Below are 26,056 nucleotides of genomic sequence, written 5' to 3' on the forward strand. Positions count from 1 at the left end.
AATATAGCAATTAAACACTGGAATGGTAGATGTGCAGAAGATGAATGTGCAAGTAGAGATACTGGGGTGCAATGGAGCAAGATAAATACAGTATGGGGATGAGGTAGGTAGATAGATGGGCTGTTTACAGATGGGCTATGTACAGGTGCAGTGATCTGTGAGCTGCTCTGACAGCTGGTGCTTAAAGCTAGTGAGGGAGATATGAGTCTCCAGCTTCAGAGATTTTTTCAGTTTGTTCCAGGCATTGGCAGCAGAGAACTGGAAGGAAATATGACCAAAGGAGGAATTGGCTTTGGGGGTGACCAGTGAGATATACCTGCTGGAGCGTGTGCTACGAGTGGGTGCTGCTATGGTGACCAGTGAGCTGAGATAAGGCGGGGCTTTGCCTAGCAGGGACTTGTAGATGACCTGGAGCCAGTGGGTTTGGCGACGAGTATGAAGCGAGGGCCAACCAACGAGAGCGTACAGGTTGCAATGGTGGGTAGTGTATGGGGCTTTGGTGACAAAATGGATTGCACTGTGATAGACTGCGTCTAGTTTGTTGAGTAGAGTGTTGGAGGCTATTTTATAGATGACATCACCGAAGTCGAGGATCGGTAGGATGGTCAGTTTTATGAGGGTATGTTTGGCAGCATGAGTGAAGGATGCTTTTTTGCGATATAGGAAGCCGATTCTAGATTTAATTTTGGATTGGAGATGCTTAATGTGAGTCTGGAAGGAGAGTTTACAGTCTAACCAGACACCCAGGTATTTGTAGTAGTCCACGTATTCTAAGTAAGAGCCGTCCAGAGTAGTGATGCTGGTGCGGGCAGCGATCGGTTGAAGAGCATGCATTTAGTTTTACTTGCATTTAAGAGCTGTTGGAGGCCACGGAAGGAGAGTTGTATGGCATTGAAGCTCATCTGGAGGTTTGTTAACACAGTGTCCAAAGAGGGGCCAGAAGTATACAGAATGGTGTCATCTACTTAGAGGTGGATCAGAGAATCACCAGCAGCAAGAGCAACATCATTGATGTATACAGAGAAGAGAGTCGGCCTGAGAATTGAACACTGTGGTACACCCATAGAGACTGCCAGAGGTCCGGACAACAGGCCCTCTTAGGAGGAAACACAAAGCTTTATTACATTTAACGCCAAGCAATTTTTCATGACCTACACAAAATATGATAATGATTATATCAGATTACAAATTAGTCTTCATTTGGTTGTTGTGAAGGGTGTGGGAGACAGCGGAGTATCATTGATTTAATATCAGCCCTAATGAAATAAAACCACCAAATGCAGCTGAAGTTATAGCAACTACTATCTGCAGTGCAACTGACTTGCATAGTGTTAATTAGGGCATAATTATAACACTAGTTTGCAAATGTGTTACATAACAAAGAAATGAACATGTGTACAGGAGTTAGGACCGACCAGCTGAAATGCCCTCCTCCTCCCCTCAAAAGGTTGTCATGGCAGCGCCACAAAACATTAACTTAATGTTCTATAGGCCTTAATACAACTTAAAGGCAGTAAAATGCAAAAGGGCAGGTCCCTGTTTGAAAGACAGTGAATGACAGCACTCTTAATGTCCCTAGTGGGAATAAGTCCATGGCGCTGCTGCTGAATCAGCTGATTACAGACTTTCCCGCCCTAACATGGCTGGATTAATGCACCGCACTGCAGAGTGATGGGTTAGTAGAGTGGCAGGGGGAGGACAAACTAACTGAAGATGCATGTTGTAAACATGGAGTATTGTATAGTGTATGTACCTACTATAATATAGGACTTACATTAGGGAAAGGGGACACCTAGCCAGGTGTACAACTGAATCCATTCAACTGAAATTTGTCTTCCAAATTGAACCCAACCCCTGTGAATCAGAGAGGTGCGGGGGACTGCCTTAATCAATATCCATGTCACCAGCACCCAGGGAGCAGTAGTTCTTGGGGGTTAACTCCCTTGCTCAAGGGCACAATGGCAGATTTTTCCACATTGCCGGTTCAGGGACTCAAACCAGCGACCTTTCTTCTTCTTCTTACACTCTTATTAACCGCGAGGCCACATATCGTGGTATGGTCATGCTGCACTGAGGAACAACTGAGAAGTTGTATTATTTGTTTCAGGCTGACAGAATGTATAGAGGAGTAGTGTATCTCAAATCTACACTTAACCCCTGATACCAGGAAACTTGGAAGCACTATATTTTAGGGGGCAACATTTAGTAACGCTATAATAGTAATGTTATATTCTAGGTGGTACAATAGCAGCACTATTCTAGACAGGAGCCATTACTCAGCTGTTTACATGGCTTACTATGGTGTTATCTTTATAAGTAGCAGTAAACATAGCTAAGTAGCTACAACAACCCTTTCATACTGTTATAGTTGCAGCTACTAGTAAACAGAAGTAGCAACGCTAACCTCCTTTTGATCACCATGAAGGCAGCTGCTACCCAATCAAGGGTCACAATCTTTCTCCCTTCGAGGTTTCCACCATCAGCACTAATAGTACAGATCTGAGAAGGCATTCCTGTGCCTCTACAGTCAGCCATGTGCTAGCAGGCTGGCTGTGGGGGGGGGCTCTCCTAAATATTAATCAGCAGGAGCCGTCGGGAGGCTGGGGAGGATGGGGGTGATCGGCAGGGTGGGGAGGGTGGAGAGAGGCTGGTGGGGAGGTGGGGTGGGGGGGTGGTGGCTGGGGAGGGGGGGGTGATCGGCAGGGTGGGGAGAGATGTGGAGGGATGGAGAAAGGCTGGTGGGGAGGTGGGGGGACAGGTGGAGGCTGGGGAGGGTGTGGGCAGGATGGAGACAGTGCTCCCCTCCCCGGTGGCACGGCCCTGGTTGTGTCCCACAGCTGGGTCAGCTTGTCCCTCCCTCCCTCTCCCCACCCCACACATCCATCACCATCCCCCAGCCTCTGTCTGTCTCTATCTCGCTCTACCTCTTTCAAGCCAAGCCAGACACACAGCTCAGACTGCTCCTCTCTCATTCATACAGCATCATCATCGCCTGTAAAGGAATCAGCCTAAACGTAATAAGAATGCCCAGAAGGCCATGACGAAAGCCCAGAAATAAACACACTGTCCTTCAGAGGGATTACATGTCTCACTTCAAAGCCCTCTCACTCACCTTCTATCTGGCCCATTTGTTTGACTTGGATTCAAAGCAATGTAACTATGAGTGTTATTTATTTTCTCCTCTGACTCCGGCAGTACATGTATCATGTGGTGAGTCAACAGTTGGCACTGGCAGTGAGTCTATCACCTTGCATTCTCCATATCACAACTCCAGCTCTGACAGGAGCTGTCTGTGTTATATCTGCTGCTAGGAGTTTCTTTGAGCAACTGCTCTCTCTCTCTCTCTCTCTCTCTCTCTCTCTATTGGATTTATTGACATGGCAAGTTAAATTACTTACATTGTCAAAGTATACAAATAAATAAATAAATATATATATATATAGAATTGGTGGGACCAACAGCAATGATAGTAGTAGTGGAAATGGGATTACCATTAACAGCAACTACAACAACAATATTCATGAGAAAAATAATACATTAAAGCAATAGTTGTAGACCAGTCTCAACACGACTGAGAAGACACATGACATGAAAGCCAAAACAAAACGGGAAATATTATTGACATTACATTGCACTTTTCACTGGCTGTCCCTCAGGTTGTGGCAGGATTTTGGCTTTTCACCCAATAAATATTAGATTTTTTTCTTCATCTTTTATAGTTTCAAATTCTTTGTATTGAATTATTCTCTTAGATCTGAGTATTTGTCACAGTGTAATAGGAAATGCAGCTCTGTCTCTACCTCTCCCCTGGAGCAGAGTGAGCACAGCCTGTCCTCTCTGGGAAGCCAGGTTTGCCTGTGACCACCGGTCTCTATAGCCAGACTGTCCTCTCTGAGTCTGTACCTAGTCTGTGTTTTCCTCAGTTTTCTATCAGTCACAGTGGTCAGATAGTCTACCACCATGTACTGTCTGTTTAGAGTTTACTTCGATTTTTTGTGTTGTCTTCCCAATAGGTGATATATTTTTATTTTTGCTTTGTTATGATTTGGTTAGGCCAGATTTCCGAGTGCTGTCCTGAGGTTCTATGGGGTTGGTTTGGGTTAGTGAACTGAGCCTCAGAACCAGCTGGCTGAGGGGACTCTTCTCTTATTTCATCTCTTGACATTGTAGAGCTGTGTGATGGAATGTTTTGGGATCACTTGTTTTTATAGATGGTTGTTAAATTTGATTTCTCTTTTATCTATTCGAATGAGGAGTGGGTTTTGGCCCAATTCTGCTCTACAGGCGTTATTTGGAGTTTTCTTTGCACTTGCAATACAGTCTTGCAAAACTCTGCATTCAGTATTTCGATTGGATGTTTGTCCCATTTGGTATATTCACTGTTAGAGAGTGGGTCCCATACTTCACTACCATATAGAGCAATTGGTTCTATAACTGATTGGAACATTTTGAGCCAGATTCTAATTGGAATTTTGATTTTAATGTTCCTTTTAATGGCATAGAATGCTCTTCTTGCTTTGTCTCTCAGCTCAATCACAGCCCTGTGAAAGCTACCTGTGTTGCTGATATTTAGTCCTAGATACGTGTCGTTTTTGGTGTGTTCTAATAGAACTGTGTCCAAATAGAATTTATATTTGTCATCCTGATTGTGGAATATCATTATATTTGTTTAGATTTTTGGGGGATTAACGGTGAGAGCCCAGGTCTGACAGAACCTCTGCAGATGATCTAGGTGCTGTTGTAACTCCTCCTTAGTGGGAGACAGCAGCACCAGGTCATCTGCGTACAGTAGACACTTGATTTCAGTGTTGTGTAGGGTGAGACCAGGTGCTGCCGATTCTTCTAATGTTTTTGCCAATTCATTCATGTAGATGCAAATAGTGTTGGACTTATTGGGCAGCCCTGTTTCACTCCACGTCCGTGAAAGTCTGTTCGCTTGTTGGCAATTTTAACCGCACATTTGTTTTTAGTGTACATTGATTTAATAACATAACATGTTTCCCCTCCAATCCCACTTTCTATTAGTTTATTAAAAAAACTATTGGCCAAATTGAATCAAATGCTTTCTTGAAATCTACAAAACACAAGTAGATTTTGTCTTTGTTTTGGTTTACTTGTTTGTCAATTAGAATATGGAGGGTGTAAATGTGGTCTGTTGTACGATCATTTTTTAGAAATCCAATCTGGCTTCTGCTCAGGTTGTTGTGTTCATAAAGGATATTATCTAGTCTGCTATTTATGATACTGCAGAGAATTTTCCCCAAGTTGCTGTTAACGCAAATTCCTCAAATTATTTGGGTCAAATTTGTCTCAATTTTTATAGATTGGTGTGATCAATCCTTGGTTCCAAATATTGGGGAAAATACCTGCAGTGAGGATAATGTTGAAGAGTTTGAGTATAGCCAATTTGAATTTGTGGTCTTTATATTTGATCATTTCATTTAAAATACCATCAGCACCACAGGCCTTTTTGGGTTGGAGTGTGCATAGTTTTTCCAAGAATTCTTCTTCTGTAATTGGGGTATCCACAGGACTCTGATAGTCTTTGACTGCTGATTCAAGGATTTGTAATTTTTTTGTATATCTTTTTGTTCTGGGCTCTTTGTTATATTGTTGTAAAGGTTTGCAAATTGATTTCTCCACATATCCCAATTTTGGATAGCCAATTCCTCCTGATGAGGTTTGTTTAATGTATTCCAATTCTCTCAGAAGCGGTTTGATCCTACGGATTCCTCAATTCCATCCAGCTGATTTCTAATGTGCTGTTCCTTTTTTGTTCTTAGGGTGTGTTTGTATTGCTTCAGTGTTTCCCCATATTGAAGGCGTACATTTTTGTTGTCTGGTTCTCTGTGTTTTTGATTAGATATATTTCTCAATCACTTTCAAACCATTTTTCGTTATCTATTATTTTTGGTTTGCTCTTATATTTATTTAGATTAGCCAAGGAGGCTAATTTGTTAAATATAAAGTTTATGTTCCAAATGGCCAAATGTACACCTTCATTGCTATAGGAGAACGTTAAGGCTAAAAAGTTGTCCAGGAGAGATTGTATTTTTAGGCTACTAATTGCTTTTTGGTAGATGTCTGTACTGTTTGCACTGCATCTATAGGCCTGTTTAGTACCATGTAATTTATTGGGCCGTGATGCTTCATGGTTGGGTTCCGCTCTTCTCAGATACACTGTGATTTTACTGTGGTCTGAGAGAGGTGTTAGTGGGCTGACTGTGAAGGCTCTGAGAGACTCTGGGTTTAGGTCAGTGAGGAACTAGTCTACAGTGCTGCTGCCAAGGGATGAGCTGTAGGTGTACCTACCAAAAGGGTGCTGGTCCTGGGTGTTGTCCCGTGTGGCACAGTTGGTAGAGCATGGTGTTTGCAATGCCAGGGTTGTGGGTTCAATTCCCATGGGGGACCAGTATGGGGGAAAAAATGTATGAAATGTACAAAATGAAATGTATGCACTCACTACTGTAAGTTGCTCTGGATAAGAGTGTCTGCTAAATGACTAAAATGTAAAGGTAAAAGAGTCCCCTCTCAGCCTACCATTGACTATGTACAGACCCAGTGTTCCACAGAGCTTCAGGAGCTCTACTCCATTCTAGTTTTTCACTTTGTCATAGTTGTTTCTGGGGGGGTATGTGTGGAGGGAAAGGTTGTTGCTTCCTGGTAGGTGTTTATCCCTATGACTGTTAATAGTGTCTTGTTGTTCTGCTGTTCGAGCATTCAGGTCTCCACGTTGCCTTGGGCCTGAAAGTGACTCATCTCCCCCTCTAGAATGGAGAATCTCTCTTCATTGAAGTAGCGTGACTCTGACAGGGGAATGTATGTGGCACAGAGGAAGATGTTTTTATCTGCTAAGATAGCCTCCTTGTTGATTTCTAACCAGATAAAGAATTCTCCTGTTTTGATCAATTCGATTGAATTAGTTAGTTCAGATTTATACCATATTAGCATTCCCCCTGAGTCTCTGCCCTGTCCTGAGTCTCTGCCCTGTCCTGAGTCTCTACCCTGTCCTGAGTCTCTACCCTGTCCTGAGTCTCTACCCTGTCCTGAGTCTCTACCCTGTCCTGAGTCTCTGCCCTGTCTGATTCCTTTTAATTTGGTGGATGGTAGGAATATCTCCCTATAACCTAGTAGACAGCCAGTGGAAACATCACCTCTGCACCATGTTTCCTGTAGTACTACAATATCAACATCATCAATTTCTTTCAGGAAGTCTGGGTTTCTGCTCTTTAGCCCAAAAGCAGAGGACTTCAATCCTTGTAAATTCCAACATGCAATGTAAAAAGATTTCATAACTGTTTTTTCTTTACCTTCAAAATGAGACAAACACTCACAATGCAACAAGAACTATGAAAATAGGATTTTTCAATTAACGTAAACTCTTATGATGCAAATGTGATTTGTTTATCATTTAAGATAGCATTTGTGTCATGCCACTTGGGTGGATGTAGTGTGAGGATGGTGGAGTTCTTGTGCTCATCTTACCATGACCCCCGGCCTATCACATGTTAGCATAGTAGACTCAGCATGTGTTTAATGTCACTCATTTGGTTGGTGGGGGCTGGGCCAGTTGCTCCTCTCACAGCCTGTGCGTAGCTCTGCCTGCTGGGCTGTGGCTCCTCCAGGTGTGGGTCTGTGGTGGGGAGGAGGGGGGTGGTAGGCCTCGTCTGGGTGGCTCTGAAGCTGGGCTGGGGTGGTCTGTGCTGCGCTGGCTGTGGTGGGCATTGAGGTTGGCGGTGCTGTGGTCGTGGCTGGGGGGGTCCAGGGTGCTGGTCCGGGGTGTTGTCTCGATGATCTTGGAAGGGTGGAGATTGCTCCGCTGTTCCTGGGTGGAGAGGTCGGGCTTCGGTTTAAAGCAACATCCTTGAGAGTATTGGCAAGGATGGGGACTGTCTCCCTGTACAGATGAACATGGTCATAGAGACAGTTCAGATCAAGGGTGGGACGATGGGCCAGGTGTACATTGGATCGCAGGGCACAGTCCCGGGAGAGGCTGGCATTTATTCTTTGGATTGTGGCAGGGTGGAAGTCCTTCCTCTGTAGAAGGGTTGACACCACAATCCTTGAGTTGGGGAAGATTGCGGAGGCCTTCTCAATCACCCCCCGTAGTGAAGACGCCACCCTCTCCTGCTGAGCACGCAGGTTGTAGCTTCCGGAGTGTATGATTATGTGGCTTGGCGACTAGAGCTGGGCCTTATCAAGCAGCTCCATGGCACTCTGCGTTGTTGGGCACCACACCTTTCTCATTTTGTGTCTAGGGAAAAGTGTATTCTCCTGAACCAACTTCCCATTTGAGTTAATCAACAGGACGATGTCAGCCAGTGTTCCTTCTGGACTGGAGGGGGTAGAGGGGGGGGGCTGGTGGGGGTTGGAGCTGGGGTGTGGCTGGTCTGTTTCTTCTGGCCTGGAGGGGGTAGAGGGGGGGGCTGGTGGGTGTTAGAGCTGGGCTGTGGCTGGTCTGTGTCCTCTGGACTGGAGGGGGTAGAGGGGGGGGCTGGTGGGTGTTGGAGCTGGGGTGTGGCTGGTTGTGTCCTCTGGACTGGAGGGGGTAGAGGGGAGGGCTGGTGGGTGTTGGAGCTGGGGTGTGGCTGGTCTGTTTCTTCTGGCCTGGAGAGGGTAGAGGGGGGGCTGCTGGGTGTTGGAGCTGGGCTGTGGCTGGTCTGTGTCCTCTGGACTGGAGGGGGTAGAGGGGGGGGCTGGTGGGTGTTGGAGCTGGGCTGTGGCTGGTCTGTGTCCTCTGGACTGGAGAGGGTAGATGGGGGGCTGGTGGGTGTTGGAGCTGGGCTGTGGCCGGTCTGTGTCCTCTGGACTGGAGGGGGTAGAGGGGGGGCTGGTGGGTGTTGGAGCTGGGCTGTGGCTGGTCTGTGTCCTCTGGACTGGAGGGGGTAGAGGGGGGGCTGGTGGGTGTTGGAGCTGGGGTGTGGCTGGTCTGTGCCGGTGCCACTGTCAGTGGGAGGCTGTTCTGTGGGTTGGGGAGGAGGTGTGCAGCAGGCAGGGCTGGGGAAGCCTGGCTGGTTGAGCTGGGCTCCTCTGCTGTGTGAGGGCAGGTCATATAGTGTTGTTCTAGCTGCTCCTGCAGCCTGTCCTCTGTTCTCTTTCTCTCCTGCAGCCTGTCCTCTGTTCTCTTTCTCTCCTGCAGCCTGTCCTCTGTTCTCTTTCTCTCCTGCAGCCTGTCCTCTGTTCTCTTTCTCTCCTGCAGCCTTTCCTCTGTTCTCTTTCTCTCCTGCAGCCTGTCCTCTGTTCTCTTTCTCTCCTGCAGCCTGTCCTCTGTTCTCTTTCTCTCCTGCAGCCTGTCCTCTGTTCTCTTTCTCTCCTGCAGCCTGTCCTCTGTTCTCTTTCTCTCCTGCAGCCTGTCCTCTGTTCTCTTTCTCTCCTGCAGCCTGTCCTCTGTTCTCTTTCTCTCCTGCAGCCTGTCCTCTGTTCTCTTTCTCTACTGCAGCCTGTCCTCTGTTCTCTTTCTCTCCTGCAGTCTGTCCTCTGTTCTCTTTCTCTCCTGCAGTCTGTCCTCTGTTCTCTTTCTCTACTGCAGCCTGTCCTCTGTTCTCTTTCTCTCCTGCAGTCTGTCCTCTGTTCTCTTTCTCTACTGCAGCCTGTCCTCTGTTCTCTTTCTCTCCTGCAGTCTGTCCTCTGTTCTCTTTCTCTACTGCAGCCTGTCCTCTGTTCTCTTTCTCTCCTGCAGCCTGTCCTCTGTTCTCTTTCTCTACTGCAGCCTGTCCTCTGTTCTCTTTCTCTCCTGCAGTCTGTCCTCTGTTCTCTTTCTCTCCTGCAGCCTGTCCTCTGTTCTCTTTCTCTACTGCAGCCTGTCCTCTGTTCTCTGCAGTGAGGGGGTTGCTTTCCTCCTGGGGCGTGTTTTCCACTATGGTGGGAAGAGAGGTGCTGGATGTGCCTTTTTGGGTGGGGATAGTAAGGGTGAGGGTGGTGCTGGTGGAGTTTGTCTTGTGGGAGGGCATGTCACTAGTGGTGTCCTTCTCTGTCTCTGCTCTCTCCTTAATGGTCTGAAAGTCTGTTTCAAACAGCCTAAGATTACCTTGCACCATGACAGTTCCAGTCTTGAAGAGGTTGATTGTTATCATGGTGCTGTCAGGGTCGTCTGTCTCTTTGACTTTCAGCTTCCACCCATTACAGATTCTCTCTGTCTTTATGGATGGGTAGTGAGAGTAGACTGCTGAGCGCCATGCATTTGGTTGGTCAGTGAGAAAGATGAGATTACTCACATCACCGTTTTTGTAGAGGTCTGCGAAAAGGGTTTCTGGCCTCCCCTTTAGTAGTTTCTGTTTAAAAGCTTTCTTTGTGTAATTTTTGGCCTCTGGAGGGTAGAGAATGGATTCAGTGCTGAGGGGGAGTGGGGACATGGTGCCTGTGGGCTCTGCTACTACTGCTGCTGCTATGTTCTGCTGCTCCGTTGCCATGGCAACCGGTTTGTTTATCAGCTGCTGTTACTAGCTGGCTCTAATTTAGTTCAAAAACCAGCAAAAAGAGTGACAAATCTTTACACAAAAAAAACCCAGAAGATATGTTTAAAGTTAGTCCGTGCTAACACACACCACACACGCTCGCAAACACACACAGCAAAGGTGCAGCGGGACATGGTTTTGTATACTCACGCAGCTGATGCAAGTCCTTCCAGCTTTTGGAAGAGGGGCAGGCAGTGATAGTGACCAGGGGACAGGGGTTACCAGCCAGTGTGTTACACAGACTCTGCTGGCGGAAAAACAACTTGCGAGGGTCCACTGACCGCTGCAGCACCTGCAGGTGACTCTGAAACACAGCGATAACCACTGGCCTGTAAAATGAACTGCCGTGATGCATGGGGCATAATTGCTAACACAAATAGATCGTACACACACATCCAAAATAACCACACTAGACACATGCTCTGGAAGGAGAATGCCAAGACTACCTCAAGGCTGGTGTGGGTGTAAGTACACACACACACGCACACACACACAGCAGGGTGTTGAGTGCTGTACCTGGAGGGCAGAGTAGGTGTAGGGGTAGTGATAGGCCAGGTAGCACACGTCTTCGTTGTGTTTGAAGGTCACGGTAAAGGTCAGGGTGTAGAAGGAAGAGCTCTTTTGGCCTCGGCTCGGACAGAAGCTGTTTCTGCAAAAACAGCATTACTCAAGTTACAAAATGTTATGCCATTTGGAGAAGTCCACTGCAGGGACAGTAACATTGTGTCAGCACTGACAGTGCTTGCATTGCTAGCTACAGAACAAAGCAAACTCTAACAAACAAGCCATTAAAATCTGCTTGCAATGGATATCAGTAAATATATAATGGTGTGTTCACGCACCAAATTACATGGCAAATCTCACTCTTCTAGCTATCGTTAGCCTCTATGGGCTAGGTGGGACGCTTGCTCAACAGCCAGTGTAATCCTGTGGCGCGATATTCAAATACCTTAGAAATGCTATTACTTCAATTTCTCAAACATATGACTATTTTACACCATTTTAAAAAGACAAGACTCTCGTTAATCTAACCACACTGTCCGATTTCAAAAAGGCTTTACAACGAAAGCAAAACATTAGATTATGTCAGCAGAGTACCCAGCCAGAAATAATCAGACACCCATTTTCAAGCTAGCATATAATGTCACATAAACCCAAACCACAGCTAAATGCAGCACTAACCTTTGATGATCTTCATCAGATGACACACCTAGGACATTATGTTACACAATACATGCATGATTTGTTCAATCAAGTTCATATTTATATCAAAAACCAGCTTTTTACATTAGCATGTGACTAGCATGTAACTAGCATTCCCACCGAACACTTCCGGTGAATTTACTAAATTACTCACGATAAACGTTCACAAAAAACATAACAATTATTTTAAGAATTATAGATACAGAACTCCTATATGCACTCGCTATGTCCGATTTTAAAATAGCTTTTCGGTGAAAGCACATTTTGCAATATTCTAAGTAGATAGCCCGGCATCACAGGGCTAGCTATTTAGACACCCACCAAGTTTAGCCCTCACCAAAGTCAGATTTACTATAAGAAAAATTGGATTACCTTTGCTGTTCTTCGTCAGAATGCACTCCCAGGACTTCTACTTCAATAACAAATGTTGGTTTGGTCCCAAATAATCCATAGTTATATCCAAATAGCGGCGTTTTGTTCGTGCGTTCAAGACACTATCCGAAGGGTAAATAAGGGTTACGCGCCCGACGCGTTTCGTGACAAAAAATGTCTAAATATTCCATTACCGTACTTCGAAGCATGTCAACCGCTGTTTAAAATCAATTTTTAGGCCATTTTTCCCGTAAAAAAGCGATAATATTCCGACCGGGAGTGGTTGTTTTCGTTCAAAGAGAGAGAAAATAAACATGGAGTCGACTCGGGCACGCGCCTCCAGTATCATTGTTCTCAGATCGACCACTTACAAAATGCGTTAATGTTTTTCAGCCAGGGCCTGCAAAGCCACCATTCAGCTTTTTGGCGCCTTCTGAGAGCCTATGGGAGCGTTAGAAAATGTCACGTCATGCCAGAGATCCCCTGTTTTGGTTAGAGATGATCAAGAAGGCCATGAAATGGTCAGAGAGAGCGCTTCCTGTTTTGAATCTTCTCAGGTTTTGGCCTGCCAAATGAGTTCTGTTATACTCACAGACACCATTCAAACAGTTTTAGAAACTTTCGGGTGTTTTCTATCCAAATCAAACAATTATATGCATATTCTAGTTACTGGGCAGGAGTAGTAACCAGATTAAATCGGGTACGTTTTTTATCCGGCCGTGCAAATACTGCCCCTTAGCCCCAACAGGTTAAAAAAGTATCTGCAGCCTATTTGAGTGATGGCAACATAAATGTTGTGTAAGTGTCCTCCTGTCACTCACCGGTAGTAGCAGACCTCAGTTCCAGTTCTGACCCAGTTGGGTCGTCCCTCCAGAGCCTCTCTGACAGAGTACAGTACAGGCTGCATCCCTGGGGACAGACAGAAAGGCATCTGTTAGGTATCTATACACTAATGAACAGATTGATAACAATACAACATAAATCACACAGAATGTTGCACCATTAGACGGGAGCACACAGTACAGGGAGAACACACAGTACAGGGAGAACACACAGTACAGGGAGAACACACAGTACAGGGAGAACACACAGTACAGGGAGAACACACAGTACAGGGAGAACACACAGTACAGGGAGAACATACAGTACAGGGAGAACACACAGTACAGGGAGAACACACAGTACAGGGAGAACACACAGTACAGGGAGAACATACAGTACAGGGAGAACACACAGTACAGGGAGAACACACAGTACAGGGAGAACACACAGTACAGGGAGAACACACAGTACAGGGAGAACACACAGTACAGGGAGAACACACAGTACAGGGAGAACACACAGTACAGGGAGAACACACAGTACAGAGAGAACACACAGTACAGGGAGAACATACAGTACAGGGAGAACATACAGTACAGGGAGAACATACAGTACAGGGAGAACATACAGTACAGGGAGAACACACAGTACAGGGAGAACACACAGTACAGGGAGAACACACAGTACAGGGAGAACACACAGTACAGGGAGAACATACAGTACAGGGAGAACACACAGTACAGGGAGAACACACAGTACAGTTTACTAAATCTATAGAAAATAAACTCCCTAAATCACTTTTAAAATGCCATTGTACTTCTTTCCAATTACACATTTCTAGGGAATACCATTGTGGCCCAGGCCCACTGCTGAGCTCCAGAACAGACGAGGATGAGAATGAAGGAGCCCTGTGTGTGGGGGACTGGGAATGGCACATTGAGGGGGACTGAGGACACATCCCCCAACCCCCCAACATGTAGACAGATCAACAACACAGGGGTCCTAAAATACCTACTGATAATCTTCTACCCCGGTGCTTATCCAGTGAGGTGTCATTATGCTGGCTATTTGTGCTTACCGTAGTTGAACTGGCTGTTGGCTTTCTCACAGTTGATGATGTTGAAGCGATAGGGCACGTTTGCCGCCATACCGCTGACCTCGAAATAGAACCACTGGTGGTGCTGGGAGCAGTTGGCGTCCGCGTTCAGGATCAGATCGTACTCGTGACTGAGGAGGAGGGAGGAGGTTGAAGACAAATATTACGTATGAATCCCAAATGGCACCTTATTCCCTGTATAGTACACTACTTTTGACCAGAGTCTGTCAAACATTGTGCACTATAAAGGGAATAGGGTGCCATTTGGGACCTATCCTACATCATGAAGAAAGAAGTCTTTCCCTCTATGTTGTATTCTAACTGTTCTACAATGCAACGGTTTTATAAAGACTTAATGTATTATTTAAAGAAATTCCAGTCCAAGTATAGACTAAACCTTTAATTTGATCTGAAATATGTCAACGGGACACCTTCCTTACAGAACCAAAAGGAGAGGTTTGAGAGACTCTGTTTGATTTCCAATGCAGCGTAAATGAGCCCCGAGGGGAATGTGCTACTTGTAGTCAGGTCTCTGCCAGGAAGCAGGAAGGAGCTGGAACAAAGCGGAGAAGCGTACCTACGGACGTGAACGGCTTTGCGCAGGTTTCCGCACTCAAACTTGGAGAAGAAGCTCAGGGAGTCGGAGTGATCAGGAGAGCCCTGGGAGCTGGGGATGGAAGGGGGGGTGCATTAATACAGAGTACCTGACTACATCAAAAATGACTAGGAGGGTAATGGTCATTTTGAATTAGCTTTTGTACTTCAGTGACCGGACCCATCCATTATCAGTGTGACCAGTAACAGAAAATGGCACCTGAGGTTTCTCATTATGCACATAATCTAGCTGAGAGTGCCTGGCGATGCTCTGATTATCAAGCATGCCGTAATAACACAACACCAGCCAGGATGGTGTAGTTGCTCTTACAGTATCCATGCTATACCTCTGACATCCTCCATTACCACAGTACTTAAAAAGCAGTTCTGCAGTCAACTGACAAATCAAAACAGGCGAGTCCGCAGCAGCAGAGCCCAGAAATATCTCTACTCAATGTCCTCTTTCCATTAGACATCCACCTACGCACTCAAGTGCTCTGATGTTTCAACATTTGGTCTATATAACAAGGAAGATATTTCAGCAGAAATGTCCCCGTCTCAACCAACTATGGCGGACATTCATGAACAGTCCATAGAGGATAGGAACATATGACAACTGCCTGTGTAGAGGAGTGGCTTCAGTCCTAGAGAGTGGCTGATTTGTTAACACTCACCTGGGGTCCTCCAGGTCAAACACAACTTCATCAATAACGTCCTCAGGGTTGAGGAGACGCTGGACGTCCTCAAACACCTTCTTCCTGTCAGAGACAGAGTACAGTACATGTTCACTGAGGATAATACAGAATCGTATTAATTACGGTTCTGTAATTATGTTCCTAAAGACATAGAAACATATTTTGCTTCAACTACTCTCTTAGATTTGCTAATACTGGCCTAAATATTGATTTATTACCAAAATAGCACAGCATTTTGTCATCTAAAGCATGTTATGATAGTCTCATTGAGTTAAACAATTACATTAGAGTTCATAAACCCTGGAAGTCAGCCTAAAGCGGGCATATACTGTAAATGTACACTGTGTACAAAACATTAGGAACATTAGTTTCACCCCCTTTTGCCCTCAGAATAGCCTCAATTCGTTGGGGCATGGACTCTACAAGGTGTCAAAAGCGTTCCACAGGGATGCTGGGCCATGTTAACCACAATGCTTCCTACAGTTGTGTCAAGTCGGCTGGATGTCCTTTAGGTGGTGGACCATTCTTGATACAAACGGGAAAGTGTTGAGCGTGAAAAACCCAGCAGAGTTGCAGTGCGCCTGGCACCTACTACCATTCCCCGTTCAAAAGCACTTCAATCTTTTGTCTTGCCCATTCCCCCTCTGAATGGCACACATACATAATCCATGTATCACCAAAAAAATCATTATTTAACCTGTCTCCTCCCCTTCATCTACACTGATTGAAGTGATTTAACAAGTGACAACAATAAGGGATCCCATAGCTTTCACCTGGATTCACCTTGTCAATCTGTCATGTTTTGTACACTCAGTGCATGTGGCAGTTCGACTGGACATTTCTATATTTCCCCAAACTAAATCTAAAATGCCTCCAACCCCATGCAGACCTAGTTTCTCTGTGTAGTGGAGTGGTGAGTCAGCACAGCAACGGGCATACCATATACGGGACCTCCTTTCTCTCAGCACTGTAGCTAAAGAAAGACTCTGTGGTGCACTTCACTCTCTCCTCCCCTCTCCTCTCCTCTCACAATCCCATCACCACCTCCCCAAGGTCCATTATCACTCCCCAAATTAAGAGGAGAGGCGAGGGGCACAGAGGAGCACTGCATCAGACCGCCATCCCTTTCCTCCTCTCTCTGAATATAGGATTACAGGACGAGGCAGGAGAAAAGTCTCCAGTGCAGCCACAGAGCCCTCCTTCATCCAGGGCGTTCTGACTCAGAACACTCTAAACAAATACACCAGAGGACAATCAGAAAGGCTGGGAGACCACCAGGAGGCTAGGGGGACACAGGCCGCATGAAGCCTGAGGGTGTGATTGTTTGATCAGGCCATGCCTGTGAGGACCACTGCCCTGGCTCTATCCCACCAGGTCCTGAGGGGACAGAACAGCCAGTAACCATCCCACTGAGTTAGAAAGAGTTAGAGAGAGGCTGAAAACACTTTCTCAAGAAAGCGGGGCCCAGCGGACGGGATGCCCTTCAAATGAAATGAGTCGACTTGTTTTTTCCTAAAAATATAAACTTTAGATGTGTTTTACATTAGGGAAATCTCAATTTACATACACTTCTGGTGAAAGCTGAATTTAAAAGTATTTAGAACTATTTAATGTGAACACAGACTCCCAAAAAGTAAAGCGCCTGACAAAATTGCATCTGTGCAACCTAAATGTCACAGACTGTCAATCACTTTAAGTCCCGAAAAATGGCTTTTGCAGAGAAGACACTAAATAGAGCTAACATAGACTTATCTCTTCCCAGGGTGAGCACAATGAACTGTGAAATGACTGAAATAAACTTCCTTTCCACACAATCTGCCATTTGCACCTTGAAAAGTTCTCCAAGAAAACAAGTTTTGGTCCGGGCAGCCGCTACATAGCCTAATTAGATTACTGAATAAGTGTTTAATAAAAGGTTGGTACTTTGGGATGCATTTGGGTTGACTGACTTCAGTGGTGAGCAGTAGAACGAAAGGGACCGACAAAGATCCTGTGCACTGACAAATTATACAGCTTGGCTGCTTGAGATAACGATAAGCGAAAGGTGGGTATCTATCCATTATGGATTACACATGTCAATGACACTTAAGCATTTGTTGAGACTCACAAATAATCCCAAAGCTTCAGAAACAAATGACCAAAGCATTTTCATTAAAAGGATAAACAATTACTTAATAGAATACAAACACACTACACACACTGTCTTGCTTGTAAATAATGCCAAAATCAGATGTGGAAAACATTTCAAGACTAGCTAAGTCCTATCTTTCTGTCCATATTCTAGGGTAGGAAATGATATGAATAATGCCTTTGACAGGTTTGAGAAGTCTAAGCTTCTACTGTGTTCTCAGCTCAAGTGTGAAACACTACTGGTCAAAAGAAATCTGCATTTAATATGCCGCTTCAATGACATGATATTGTTTACAATATTTCCGGTATTTCACACTGAAAAAGAGCACTTGAACCTGACTCAGACGCTACAGAATAATTTGCCAGTTACAATCAACATAACATTGTAATGCTGTAAGCCTATATTACTCACTCTGCAGAAAGCTGCAGCAAATGATTTGTTTCAGGCACAGAAACATCTCCCATTGTTGTGTATGGCCCCTCTAAATTACCAACTATTTTGACTACTCTGTAGTAGGGTGTAGAAATAGAGTATGATCTAAAATATTCAACCAGGAAAAGTGTACAGTAAAGTAAGAGGGCTGGGAATTGCCAGGGACCTCACGATACGATGTTATGACGATACTTAGGTGCCAATACGATATGTATTGCGATTTTCACGATTCTATTTTTATTGCAATTCAATATTTTTATTGCGTTTCGATGTTCCTAACATATTGCCCCATCATATGTCTGCTGCAGAGAGACAAGAAAGAGCATGAGAAAATTTGTTTTGATCAGTCAGGGAAATAAAAGGGCTGAAAACAAATTGGCTCCCTATTTAAAAAGAAGATGGAGTTTTGGTGCAGGTACAGCCAACTAGCGCAAAAAGAATATTGCGATATTGTCAAAACAATACGATAATATAGTCAAAAATAATATCCCGATATGTAACTGTATCGATTTTTTCCCCCATCACCAGTAACAAACCCCCTCAAACATTCCCACAGTGCTGAACACTGTGTTCGCCTCAATGAAGGGTGTTAGACTGTTAAACCACTACAGTGAGGTGACCATCCAAGAAGACAGGGAAAATTTCGCCATGATTCTTAATCATGCCGGCATGTCTGTTTCTTCTCAAAAATTCTTCTGGCAATCACTTCCAGAAACCTGCTTCCATCAACCGCTTTCCAAAGGTGGCATACACCAAACATGAAATCAATCCGAGACAATTGACAGGATGAATGCTATCTGGGCTGTGCCATCTGTGACAGAGAGGAGCAACAGCCGACAATACAGAGAGAGAAAGGAATCAAGACAGTGGGAAAGCAGGAGGACCGAGCTTATATTTGACATCTTCCTTCCTGACATGCTTCCAACACGCTCCATAAAATCCTTCTTTAAATGGGATTTATGGAAATGAAGTGATGGGATGGGTCTAATGGGTTAGTACCACACTGAGACAAGGCCTCCCATCATGCCGTGATGAATACATCAACATGGCTCGATCATTCCCACACTCATCAATCACTGCAATTTAGTTAGGGGGAGCCACAGCAGTGCTATTTCTTCTGTCCTCCATGGCATTTTTCCTTCAACTTACATAAATATAAAACCATTGGTTGACATATGGAGACATCTACCTACCTTTGCACATTGGGTTTCCTTCCAGCCATTGGCTGTTTACTCTGTGGAGGGAGATGTCCCCAGAAGTCAGGGAAGGCTAAGATGGAATACTCAGGGATGGACTTGGTGAGGGCTGCTGCTGCGGTGTACATGCGTGGGTCATGGTGGGGGATGCAGGCCCCGTGTTTCTCCAGCAGCCTGTCTACCATGCTAGGGTGGCTGTCCTGCTTCACACTGGAGCTAGACAGGAAGTGGCTGTGGAAGTCACAGGCCTGCAGATGGTTCTCTGGAGGTTCTCCTTTGCCATCCTGGTCTCCCTCTACTGTTGAGACTGGGTGCTCCGGGGGAGAATGGGACGGAGAATCTCGGAGATTTACTCTGGATCTTCCATCAGTCCTGAAGTCCTCATTGAGTAGACCCTCCTCATCGGAGCTTGAATCTACCTCAGAGTCCGAGTCCAAGTCCTGAAAGACATGGCACTCTGTAAACCTAAATGGGGTTAAAGGTGGTATGTTCTACCCTCTTCGCCTCTGGTTACATTTAAAGTGCACAACAGCCATGATTAACAAATATACTGTCGTCGTAACAACTCAATGCAAATAATAAACTCAAGGGATCTTATCGAATCAAAAAGGAACATTAAAATGCATTCATTAGTAAAAACAGAAATACATCTTAAGGTCAATAAAACATAAAGAACACCTCTGATGGTGCCCCCAAGAATATATTTGTAACGTCCCATTTCCAGTGACATCAAAACGGTGTTCAGTCCTTTGATATTGAAAACAGATGAGGTCTAGCAATTACAGCAGCTGACAAGCAGAAAATATGAAGCATCATAGGCCCCATCCTTGCAATTTCGCAACTTGAATATCAATTTAAAACCTATGCATAATTGTTCTATGATTCCACAGAGAGGAGTCAGGAGACTAATTCCTTGAAGCTTGTGAAGCTATAAGAAAGTCGATGTTTGTCAACGGCTAGTGTTCACGGGCACAGGCATTGATTAGCATGTAAAAGGTTAAGTAAAGCATGTGGGAATGTCTGGAAACCCAGATTTTTTTACTGTGTGTTCTTTGTATCTCATAACCTCTAGCCCTCAGCAGTTATGCTAAACTTCTGAGTTTGGGAGTTTTTTCAGTGTTTGCACTGCATACTTGCTGATTCACTTCATTTCACATCATATTAGCATTAAAATCAGAGCTGAATACCAATGGACAGTACAGTATAATGCGGAAATGCATACTGTAGGTATCATTGAAGCAGAGCAAGAAAGATGGAGAGAAAAAGAAAGTGGTTAAGAGTGTTGGGGCAATAACCGAAAGGTTGCTGGTTTGAAACCTTGTGTCGACTAAGTGAAAAAAAATTCCGATGTGCCCTTGAGCAAGGCACGTAACCCTAATTGCTTCTGTAAGTCTCTCTGGATAAGAGCATCTGCTAAAATGTTTTGAAAAATCACTTTGGGCACTATGCAGTCAAAGCAGGGTAGCAGGTTTCAGGGGAAAAAGTTGAAGGCATCATTCTTCTTGGGCTTTAATAATGCATGTTTGGCTTCATGCACTCAACAAAGCAATGTGTACCATGTGAAACAAAACTAAACGAAATAGCATATCAATTTTAACAGCTCGCTTTCTCGCTGCACAGGAATAATGTGACTTATCCTTTTCATTTAAAATGAAAAAGGCCCCATAAACAAACACTATAGATCGAATCTCTAGTGTCAATTTGATTACTGAATCCAGCAAATTAAAAGAGACTGTTGAAAACATGATTGTGTTGTTTGCAATTTCCAGAACATCATCATTAGAATCTCTCTTGATTAAACCGTAGATATGATGCAGGTGCAGGACGGAAATCGACGCTCACATTCTAACGTCTCATAATAATCAAAGCCATAATTAGAGGAACACCTGGGAGTTGTGCTGCAGTGAACGTCTTGAAGATCCTGGGATAACAGTGGAGAATGGACAACCAGGGTCTCATTGAGAAGTGTTATACAAGCAGCTCTGATCAAAGTAAGCCGCAGTCTCCTCAGGCATCTGACCGTAAGGGGGAGAAAATTCCCCTGTCTGCCTTCCACTCCCATACGCCTATACTACAGTCCCCAGGGCAGGGAAAGCATATCTCTTGGACTTGGACAAGATTAAAAATATATAAGGAAACCGATTGAGGATTTATAAATGAACCATGGTTATTTTACCTTGTAGTCACACGCTGTATCAAGGTACTGTATGCCTATGAATATGTTTTGTTTGATCATGGAGATCAGCAGATATGACAACCTCATTACATGTAATCAGTCAGGTATGACTTCAATAATGGATAAGTTATGCCTACTGTACGTCGCCTGTCTAAGCATCGCAATGATTTTCTCTTCTTGAAACACAACCGATGCTCAGAGAAAATGAACTTCCAGTGCTGTGTGTTCAGAGTCCTATTTCTACATAGAATTAAAACTAGAATCAAACGTGAACACACTGTAGTAGCCAAACTAAAATGCACCGCTAGTTCGTGTGAACGATGAATGTGAAATGCATTCGACCTTTCTGTGTAATCTCTGCCCCCTCTCCGAAGAAGGGCATTCTGGGAATGTAACTAACCTAATTGTCTTGTTGTTTCATGGCATGCTGAATAACTACATCAGTAGAGAGAGACAGCCGCAAATTAATTGGGGAAGAAGTATTTTTCAGCAGAGGCAGTTAATCTTGTGATATCATTGAAATGAAGAGAGTTGCGCCAGGAGAGAAGACATGCAGCGGGAGGAGATACATTCCCACAGGCTTGTTGGCATTTCAATTTGCCTTAACTCAACAACAGTCTAAAGTCTACCACAATGCCACAATGTCATGGGGTAAGGTATCACACTGCCTGACACATGTCAGTCAAGTTACAGGGGCAATTTAAATGCCAACAGCACACTTGTGAAATTAGATACCCTATTAGTATTACCCTGATAATCCTACAGAAAATTGTAAAGAATAATACGTCTTATTATTCACATCAGGAAATTTGACGCAAATTCTGAAATCCCATTGTGGTTCACTAGAATCCTTCTGCTCCCGAAACCCTGTTACCCAGAACTTCCATAGAGGTTAATGATTTTGAATGTTGCCCTGAGAACGGTCGGCTTATCAGAGGATAATAGTGGCTGTCATACCCTGCTACCAGCTATCAGCCTCTCACAGTCAGACCACTTCCCAGGCTCTCTGGGTCTTGCTGAGTAGAAAATGTTTACCTGAGAAGTGGCGTCAGCACTTCGATTGACTTTTAGGATGGGCAAAATGCACAGTCATTTTAGCAGATGCTCTTATCCAGTGTGTCTTAGAGTAGTGATTCCACACATTTTCATACTTGTCCCCCGTAGGAATCAAACCTACTACCCTGGCAATGCAAGCGCCATGGTCTACCAACTGAGCTACATGGGACACTCATCTAGTATCCACACATCTATCCACCGCAGGCTGGGCTCTTGGAGCCCTGCTGGAATCAACAATTGATTAAACACATTCCACAATGTACCAGTAAATTAGTAGTTATGGATATAAACTGCTGAGAGTCAGTCAGGCATTTGCTGTGATGTGGTATTGATAACATCTTATTTAGAGCAGACCTTCAATGTCTGACACTAACTGGACTCCTATGGGAGAGATGGAGGGATAGGGCACAGGAGAACAAGGTTTACCTGGAAGTCGTGGTGGAGTTCAGGACACAGTCTGACGTACTGACCCAGCTGCTCCAGGGGCCTGTCAGGTTCTGGCCGGGACCGCAGCTTGTTCACGTCTGACTCCAGGTCGTCATCCTGCCGGGGCGATACACCCACATACACACGCACATGCACACGCAGAAACACACACACGCACACACACACGCACACACACACGCACACACACACGCACACACACACGCACACACACACGCACACACACACAGAGCTGTAACACCACATAGAGCTGGGTGATATGGACAGAAATCCATACCACGACAAATTTTATGAAACGTTTATAACATTAAAGGGGAAATCAGCAGTTGCTACATACTTTTTCTTACTTATAAATTAATGATATGTACCAATTGATTCTTGAAGAATATAACTTATACATGCCTCATGATTTTAGTTGAACTGACGTACCCCACTGTATAGGCTCAACATGGTTAAAACTATCATGTTGGTATCATGGACGGTCAGTCCTTGCATCCATAGCTCTGTCTTTGAATTTGAGAGTGGTTACATTTCTTTCAGCTCTACCGAAACAGTGGTGGGGAGTTCGCTATGTTATTGCTTCAACAGCTGATTGCCTCTTTAATGTGCACAACAGTTTGTTTTATATATTACCCTTAAAACTACGACTGCTACTTTGAATGTTGTAGCTATCGATTGTCCCATTAACAATCACCCATAAATGCAAACGTATTTAATTTCAAACTTCACAAGTCTTCAGTAGGTTATTTATCGTAATTCACAACATGAGCAAAATTAGCTAAATCTTCACGGTAAGTGACCGATTTCGATCATTTTCGGGTTATCCTCCCAGCTCTACCGCCACATCAGCACTGCACACATCCGGACAACATGACCTCAGTTCTATTTGTCTGCGCTCTAAACCCCGACACACCTGGTGCGTACATCCATTAATCAGGAATATATTGAACCTTTGACTCTGGGACTCCAGAGGGAGGAGGCAGGTAAACAAACGGCTGGCGTCAGGCTCATCAACAGACAACAACAACTCCTCAGACACATACTGTCCTGCACAGAACAGTCCACTAGCAGCATGATAAACACATTCACTTGATAGAGAGTTGGGCTATATCCGATTACGTGGGTGAGGCCATTTAAGGACAGTATCTATCTGCTAAAGAGCCCCATCTCTGACAGTGTCCAGCAGCAGGGCCTGGATGCTAACCACTAACCAGCACACAGCGCTCAGACTTAAGAACAGCAGTAACTCAGTAGAACACAACACTCCTGCTGCTTTACATACACAAATGTGTCAGATAATAGATGTGGCTGCTGGTGTTTGTCAGCATGGATCTGATACCCTGGCTTTGCCTTCCTCCTCTCCCTCTACCCACAACAAGTCGATTTTGCAGCGTGCCAAATGTTGCTATTCACAAACAGCCACAGCCGCGCCTAGCCCCTGGCCACATCAGATTAGGTCCATACAATGAAATGGATATGTTAGGAGGGAGGAGGATAATGGGGGCTTCAGTGTGTTCGAACCATAGACGTTAAAATCTGTAGATAGTGGCAGCGCTGACGGCATCCACGTATTCCTATGGACAACTTCCAATGGTGCATGAAGCCGGAAGTATTTGAATTTGAAGCACGCCATATTGCTGAATGGGGCTGAATGGCACCAAAAATTGCTAAGAATCACGGTGAGAGTGGCCATAACTACCAAAGGATCATGGTCGATGTAGTCATTTTCATCCTGCCTGAGAGACATGTGCAAAGACTGTGCATAATGGCGCGAGCCTCCTTGTAGCCTGCCAGCCCGTGATTGGTCTGTGTCAGCACGTGGTCCTGTATGATGACAAATGTATTAGTCAGAATGGATCACTATTTATTTCAAAGTGAACTTTAAAATAATTCACCTTGGGGATCTAACACATTTTAGATCCCCAAAACGGCCGTCAATTTATTCTGGCAATCGTAATTTACATTTCTAAGGCAGACCAGGGCTTTTGGCACCGCCGACGAGCAGAGCTTGGGACTTCATGCTCCAGATCGGACACTGGGGGTTTGAACGAAAGCAGTGAGGTGGCATTGATTTCTGCCTCCATCAGAGGTCCTGTTATTGAAGTAACGTGAAGGCAGGAAGCACTTCACGTCAAGCTCACGGCATGCACAGACCGTCTTCCTTTTCACAAGTAATGGATCAGTCAAATATACTCATTTAGGAGAAATTACAGAGGAAAATTGCATGTGTCAGATTGCGTCTGTGCCTGTGCGAGTGTGACTGGGTGAGAGTGCTTGAGTGAGTGTTTGCATGTGTGTATGTGCGCGCATGACTGCCGCGTGCATGTGTGTGTTGCCTCCGAGCGAGGATCACAAATCACTCACATATTCCTTGCCGCAGTCAGCCTCTTCATTTTCAATGTCGTCGTCACTATCATCTTCGAAGCTGACATCTAGGGAAAAGAAAAGACACGAAGATGTAAATGTCAAAGGCTTTTGCACTATTTGTGTAGGATCAAAACAAACTGGTCCGTGAGAAATCTGTTCCTGTCTGACATGTGATGTATGTGTGCATGGCTAATATGCAAAATGTGAAATGCACAGTACAGATGTGTGGCAGGGATCAAAACCAAAAAACATATGACAGCTTCGATATGTTCCTGTATCTTCTATACTCTACAAAGTCCTAACACGTCTGTCTCATGTGGATTTTACAGCAATGTGCCTGAACTTAAAACGCAAAAACTTGATCTTCTTTTGTTTCTGTAGACCTGTCAGCCTGATGTTCTAGTCTGCTAACTCGACTGGCAGATGAGAGAGGTGAAGTCAGGGCTATCTCAGCAGACAGATGAAAAGAATGCACCAGAATGAGCTAGGAACATGGCAAACTGAAATCTGCCTCGTAGCAACGGCGGCCATATCAAGGTATTTCAATTTGGAGGGTCATTACTGAGAGGGTCGTGTGGGATCGGTAGCTGCAGGGGTCTTAAAGGAACCATTGCCCTCTAGCAGATTTTAGAGGTGTGTCACCGTTGATGTCACCGGAGAGACACTTCATTTCAACGTTGCAGGCTGATCATGTTGATGTGCGGACAGTATCCCGTTTCGAAAGCTGTCAAATATGTCCCTGTTGGTCCCTGTATATATAGATCTTCAATGGCTTTTCCGATTTTTCTCACGTTGTAAGAGCACGTGCCAGTTTGGAGTTCAGCAACACGTACAATCATACATTAATGCATGGCGCATGCCTATTCTTTCCTGTGGATGGATCAGCCTGTGCTCCATCCTGTTCTCACAGAGTTTCACTGCCGCCTGCTTATAGGCAGATCAGATGAAGTGTGCCCCATCACTAAGAAAAATGAGGTGGGCATCTAAAGAGTCTGCCTCAGAGACCCAGGGTTGCCAG

The 26,056-nt window shown here is 44.8% G+C and overlaps 1 protein-coding gene across 1 annotated transcript in view; it reads right to left on the reverse strand.

Annotated features, from left to right (window-relative positions):
* Positions 1–26,056, reverse strand: part of agbl1 (AGBL carboxypeptidase 1) — a 152,216-nt gene that overhangs the window by 86,141 nt on the left and 40,019 nt on the right. Inside the window, exons 10-18 of the mRNA XM_029757967.1 lie at positions 25,036–25,103; positions 22,654–22,770; positions 18,993–19,435; positions 15,216–15,299; positions 14,525–14,614; positions 13,930–14,078; positions 12,851–12,938; positions 10,971–11,103; positions 10,605–10,758 (exon numbers count right to left, since the gene is read on the reverse strand). Coding sequence (XP_029613827.1) covers positions 10,605–10,758; positions 10,971–11,103; positions 12,851–12,938; positions 13,930–14,078; positions 14,525–14,614; positions 15,216–15,299; positions 18,993–19,435; positions 22,654–22,770; positions 25,036–25,103 — 1,326 coding nt within the window. The remainder of the gene's footprint in view (positions 1–10,604; positions 10,759–10,970; positions 11,104–12,850; positions 12,939–13,929; positions 14,079–14,524; positions 14,615–15,215; positions 15,300–18,992; positions 19,436–22,653; positions 22,771–25,035; positions 25,104–26,056) is intronic.

Source organism: Salmo trutta, chromosome 7 (genome assembly GCF_901001165.1).
Source record: "Salmo trutta chromosome 7, fSalTru1.1, whole genome shotgun sequence".
Taxonomy (NCBI): Eukaryota; Metazoa; Chordata; class Actinopteri; order Salmoniformes; family Salmonidae; genus Salmo; species Salmo trutta.